Raw genomic sequence first — 6,564 nt, 5'->3', positions numbered from 1 at the left:
TGTAAATTCTGTCAGTACACATACACGTATGTACATGTTTGCATATTAAATGATTCTACACACTTTTCCAGGATGTGTCTATTTATTTAAAGTAGACAAACAGGAGGCTGGAAGAACACACCAAGCCAGGAAGCAATTGGAGGTGGAGAAGTCAACGTTTCGGGTCGAGACTCTTCATCAGCACTTCTCCATCTCCTGATGTTGCCAGGCTTGCTTATTTCTCCAGCCTCCTGTTTTTCTAATTTGGATTGTGGCAGTTTTTAAAAAATCTCTAACCACGTCTATTTACTTGTCTGGTTTCCATCCAGCCCTTATGCTGTAGATTGAATTTAGCTCCAGTGCCTCAATGTTAGGAGACTGCAGCATGCTTGGCCAATATCTGCCCTGGCATCACAGAAGTTTAAACGAATTCATGTCATAATATGTGTTGCTTTGTGAACTTATTTGAGCCCTCCGTTCTCAGCTGTCTTTTAAGAGCACTGACTTGCAGGGATGCTCCATTGATGTCTGATGCTGTTCCCCATTCAGATCTGAGCAGTGGTACTTCCCGCATTATGCTTCTGCCACTTCCCCATTATCGCTCTCGCCCGATGCAGAACCATTTGTTTGAGACTGCTGAGTACTGACTAATGAGGGGGCAAGAGTTCTGCAGGTCGGTATCTGTTTTAAAATACTGCATTTCCAAAGAGTGCTTAATGCTTTACCGTCGTCAGCCTGTTTCATGTAACTGTTACATCTTTGCAGCTTTCTCTCTCTATCTCTCTGCCTCCACTGACTGGGGATGGCTGTAGCAGAGCCTCTGAGTGCCCTTTCCCGCTGGTATCTCTATGCCATTCACGGCTACTTCTGCGAGGTGATGTTCACAGCAGCCTGGGATTTTGTGGTGCACTTCAACTGGAAATTTCCCGGGGTCACCAGCGTCTGGGCCCTGTTCATCTACGGCACATCCATGCTGATAGTGGAGAGGATGTACCTCTACCTCAGGGACAAGTGCTGCACCGCTGCCCGGTGCCTCATCTACACCGTCTGGACGTACATCTGGGAGTTCTGCACGGGCTATATCCTGCGGCAGTTCGATGCCTGCCCGTGGGACTACTCGCAGTTCGAGTTTGACTTCATGGGGCTGATCACCCTGGAGTACGCCATTCCGTGGCTCTGCGGCTCCTTCCTCATGGAGAAGCTGGTCATCAGGAACACGCTGCGCCTGAGGTTCGACCGCCCCCGGGACGCGGCGGCGGCGGCGGCGGGAGCAGCGCCGACAGCCTGGTGCCCCAGCGGCCTGACCAACGGACACATCAAGACCGACTGACCCTCCCCTCTCCTCCGAACCGATCTGTGGCGGGGCGGGAGATGAGGACAGAAATGATGGCGTGGCGAGGATGGGTGAAGGAGCTACATTTCGGCGTCCACAGAGAATTGACGAAAGGCAGACCTAACGGGCGGACAGTGCCGCTTGCAGCAATTCCCCGCCCCCGCGTTGACGTCAGGCGGCCAGTGCTGGATGTTGATTGGCCGGGACAGCTGTCACTCAGGCCATTTGAACCCTGCGGCACGAGCTCAGACCGTTGTTTCCCGCTCACTCATGGTAACGGCTCAATTACCAAAAAAAAGACAGTGACTTTAGTCATATATATGTACACCTACTTAGTCTGCTTTGCATTTTCTTTCCTTTCAGTTGTCGATTCTATTTGTGCCCGATGCCCACTGTGTTGTGTTACCCCCACACAAGCCAATCCAACTTCTTGAAAAGGGGAACTTCCATTAGTCATTATTAGATTCCCAATTCCAGGTATTTTACTGAATTCAATTCCACCATTTGCAAAGGCAGGATTTGAACCCAGGTCCCCAGGGTCAGTAGATTAATAGTCTAGCAATAATACCACTAAGCCATCACCTCTCCTATTCTCCAAGTCCACCGAAGAAACTTATCTGGAATGTTAATCAGAGTGCGCCCTACCTTCTTGGGACCCATAGGTTGCTAAAGTACTCTCATTGAAAAGATTCAGTGCTCTGCAGCTGGCTTTGTTTTCGAACCGTTATCACAGAATGCCAGAGTCGACTCAGCTGATCATGTCACTGAGCTGGCACATTCTCCAGAACTGAAGAAACATCCACAGCTTGACATGCCTCTATAACATTTTAAATGGACAGTTAACTATTTCTAAGTACCATAGTAGCAAGCCCACAAGTAATCGAGATTGAAGGGTTTACAACCAAATGTTTCCCTCTGCTAGGATAATTCAGAGCTGAAACAATTTTGCACAAACTTTACTCTGCATGCCATCCAAGGATTAATTATCCGTATTCATTGGGCATATATTGTGAAAATGTCCCAGTTGAAGGCTGCAGAAGGAAAAACTACCAAATGCTGAGTTACATGAGTTGAAAGGATTGTTTCTGAGAGATCTGCAAGTTGTTGTTTATGTTTTATGTTTGCTTATTGCATTTTTATTATTCCGTCTGAGAGGGGAAAGATAACCATTTAAACTTGCATTTAGAACTACTTCAAAATTGCGAACAAGGAATTGGGAACTCAAAGCCTTGAGCATTCATCTGTTAATATTCGAGCCAGTGTGTTAACAGACTTCTTTGGGTTAAAAAAGCAAAGATTATAGAATCCCTACTGTGTGGAAACAGGCCAGATGGCCCAACAAGTCCACACCAACCATACAAAGAGTATCCCAACCATTCCATTACCCAATTACTTTACATTTCCCCTGACTCATGCACCTGTTACATGGGCATGTTCGTTTTGTGGAAACTTAGCAGTGCACCAACTCTGCAGCAAGAAATAATGAACAGTTGCCCCTTGCTAGCATTACTACCTGATATTTTTTCAAGACATGTCAATTATTTGACCATTATATGACAAAAAAATGTTTTCACCCAATAAGTAGTTTGATGGAGGCAGATTCAATTGTGATTTTAAAATGGGAATTGGACAGCCATCTACAGAGAAACAAGTTGCAAGGCAACCAGGAAATCCATGCTAGGGTCTAGGTGAGTTGTTGTTGCAGAGAATTGGCATGAACATGATGAGCTGAATGGTCTGTGCCCCATGATTCATCAGACTTTCGTTTTAAACACACTAAGTTTCACTCAACCTTCTTTCTCAACAGTCAGGTGGTACAGTAGCTAATGAGACCTTTTAAATGGATGTTGACAGTTCTTTACTACAAAATGTGCCATGTTAAATTGTTGATACTGTTGCAATTTCATCACTTTGCTCATCTCATTCTGATCAAACCACAAAGTCTTTGTCAAAATTTTGGTTGAGATTCCAAAGGTAGCAGCACGGGCACATTCACTTTATGGAAACTTAGCAGTGCAGCAACTCAGCAGCAATAAATAATGAACAATTGCCTCTCTCTAGCATTACTACCTGATATTTATTCAGGACAGTCTGTCATGTCAATTATATGCCATGCAGTTGTGTGCCCATGTGCATCTTAACACCCGGCATCACCATCTCTGGTGGGAATGTAGGAAGGATTCTGAAGTTAGATTCCCTCCTCCCCAATCTCCTGAAGAGACACTGATTTTAATTGGGTTGCTTTTCCAGAGTAGTTGCTCGTCAGCAGCACTTTAGCTAAATGGCCATTGTAACAGATGATTTGTCCAAAGTAATATTCAGACCGAAGTCCCCATCACCATCAGAACATGTGCATTCTCAGGGTTGAGATCTGCAACATATGTTGTTTTGTCAGTGCCCAGAAGAGCAGGACTGAAACAAACTGGAATGAACTGGGATCCAAGCTGTGACCTGCTCAATTTGATATGGCATGTACTTTTAACAAGCAGACTATGCTCAATCCTTTGAAAATGGAATGTTACATTTTAATCTGTGTAATCAACAACTTTTATAATTGTTACAAAATCAAATGGACTGAAAGGATTGTCCTCACCTTTGCTGTTTTTTGGTCAACTTTTATTTAAACAACCTGAGAAATGCCCAGTCAATGGCACCGATTGTGGCCTCAGTGCCCTGTGGACTAAATAGGGAAAAGTTGTTACCCACTGATCTCCTGCTGGTAAATGCACATCAGGGTGCTGTGAGGTCTACTGGTGGAAAATTCAGACTCAATTTGAATCATTGCTTGGGGAATGAGGGGGAAGAGTTGAGTGGTTCAAAGCTGTGGTAGTGTCTTAGGAAAGAAGAAAGATGTGAAGAGAACTTCTTTGGTGGAGGGAGGAATTTTGTTTCAAATGAATGTTGAGTCTGAAATTATAAGAGCACTGGTTTAAAGAGACTACTATGAAGAAACAGTGTGTTATGAACTCTCGATCTATGATAGACAGTCTCCAATTTAACAAAATTCTTTCAATGTGAGCAGAAATGGACAGATGAAAGACTATAATGTTAATTAATTCTTTGTAACAGCAAACAGTATTCCTATTTTAACTATTTCAGGTAAATACCCAGTGCATGGAGGATCGCAATTACCTTAAAGTAGAAGTCCATTCGCAGTGTGAGAGACAAACTTAAACATACATAGCTCCTACTTTGCAATATTACTGACTATTAATGAGTTCCTTCAGCCTGACAGTGCACATGTCAAAAAGGTGTTACATCAGCTGTTCATTGGTGCGACTTGATTTGCAAAAGTCCTACTGATATATACTGACAAAACTAGAAATCCAATGATAATTTCAAAAATGCTGCATATCAGAAATAAATGTTGGAAACAAGTAACAGGTCTCTGTGTAGTGCCCAAGTACATTAAAGTCTGTTGTTATAGCTTGATTAGTCAAAGTGCTTTTCCTATAAATGAAAGAACTTGGACCTGAATCCCAGTGATTAGTTATTATTTAGAGTCATAGAGATGTACAGCACGGAAAGAGACCCATCGGTCCAACCCATCCATGCTGACCAGATATCCTCTGTTCTATAGCTTTCTGCAGTTTTTCTCCACTTAATTAATATTCACCTCCTCTACTCTTCCTGCCATAATTTCATATTTTCCCACATGATGTGAGCTAATACACTTTGGCATGAAGAATATTGTTTGACCCTTGTTACCCTTGAGAAGGCAATGGTGAGTTGTCGTCTTGAATTGTTGCAGTCTATTTGGCGTAGGTACAACCAACAGTGATGTTAGGGGTGGAATTCCAGGATTTTGATCTCGTGACAAGAGGTGTGTTTCCAAATCAGGATGAAAGTGGCTTAGAAGGGAACTTGCAGATGTTTCTGTTCTCATATATCTGTCATCTTTGTCTTTGATGGTAATGTTTGGAAGGTGCTGTGAATCTTTCAGATAACACATGCTCATATTACTGTCAGTCAGCAGTGAAGGGTGTGAATGCTTAAAGATGTGATGCCAATCAAGCAGTTTCTACTGGATGATATTAAGCTTCTTGTGTGCTATTGCAGTTGCACTGTGCCTGGCAAATAAGGACTTTTCGAATACACGCCTAGCTTGTGCCGTATATGGTGGACAGGTTTTGAGGAGACAGGAAGTATGTTAATTGTTATTTGATTCCCAGTATCTGACCTGCTCTTATAGATACAGTATTTATATGATGAGACCAGTCGAGAATCTGGTAGATGGTTACCCTCGGGATGTTAATAGTAGGGGATTCAATGCCATTGATTTCCTCTTTTTGGGTATGGTCATTGCCTAGTACTTGTAAAGCATGAATGTTACTTGTCACTTGTCATCCCAAGCCTAGATATTTTCCAGGTCTTGCTGCATTTGGCTACGGACTCTTCAGCATCAGAGAAGACGTGAATGGTACTGAATATTGTGCTATCATCTGCAAACATCCCCACTTCTGACCTTATGATTAAAGAAGAATCATTGATGAAGCAACTCAAGATGGTTGGGCATAGGACAGGACCCTGATGAACTCCTGCAAAGATGTCCTGGAGCTGAGATAATTGACCTCCAACAAACATAACCATCTTCCTTTGTGCTAATTTTGACTGTAACTTACAAAGTGTTTTTAACCAATTCCCATTGATGATAATTTTGCTAGGGCTCTTTGATGCTACACTTGAGCAAATGTGATCTTGATGTCAATGGTTGAACCAAAGCTGTAAGAAGGGCAGGAGCTGAGTGGTCCTGTTGGAACCCAAACTAATCTTCAGTGAGAGGTTACTGCTAAACAAGTACTGCTTACAACCCCCTCTATCACTTTACTGATGATCAAGAGTAAACTGGTTGGTTCTAATTGTTGGATTGTTTTTAGTATAGGACATACCTGGTCAATTTTCCACATTGTAGGGTTGATGCCAGTATGGAACCAGCTTGTCTCGGGGCACAGCAAGTTCTGTAGCACAAGTCTCCAGTACTATTGCCAGAATATTGTCAGGGCCTATGGACATTTCAGTATCCAGTGCCTTTCAATTGTTTCTTGATATCACAAAGTGAATCAAATTGGCTTGTAGCAGACTCCTTGCTGCTAAAACACAGATAGATTACTAACTTGGCTAAACAGCAAGGGATGCTGGGTGTATACACACACACACCAGACACAGTGCAAACACAACAGTAAAAGACAACAGTTATCATGGTTAGACATACCACAACAACTTATCTACCAAATAAAGGAGGGTCCAGGCAG

At 42.9% G+C, this 6,564-nt stretch overlaps 1 protein-coding gene across 1 annotated transcript; it reads left to right on the top strand.

The window, feature by feature from the left end:
• Nucleotides 1-754: 754 nt before the first annotated feature.
• Nucleotides 755-6,215, top strand: LOC122553993 (transmembrane protein 229B-like). Its single transcript, XM_043698479.2, has one exon. It carries the CDS (start codon nucleotides 782-784, stop codon nucleotides 1,307-1,309), a length of 528 nt encoding a protein of 175 aa, XP_043554414.2. The 5' UTR covers nucleotides 755-781; the 3' UTR covers nucleotides 1,310-6,215.
• Nucleotides 6,216-6,564: the final 349 nt, after the last annotated feature.

The sequence above is a fragment of the Chiloscyllium plagiosum genome, unplaced genomic scaffold, assembly GCF_037043375.1.
Source record: "Chiloscyllium plagiosum isolate Xiang-an unplaced genomic scaffold, Cpla_swu_hap1 HiC_scaffold_8, whole genome shotgun sequence".
Lineage (NCBI taxonomy): Eukaryota > Metazoa > Chordata > Chondrichthyes > Orectolobiformes > Hemiscylliidae > Chiloscyllium > Chiloscyllium plagiosum.
The sequence above is the reverse complement of the archived record's forward strand: the minus strand, read 5'-3'. Positions and strand labels throughout refer to the sequence as shown.

Bases quoted from the DNA above. Each gene is read 5' to 3' on its own strand.
- LOC122553993 (XM_043698479.2), top strand. From the start codon at position 782: ATGGCTGTAGCAGAGCCTCTGAGTGCCCTTTCCCGCTGGTATCTCTAT.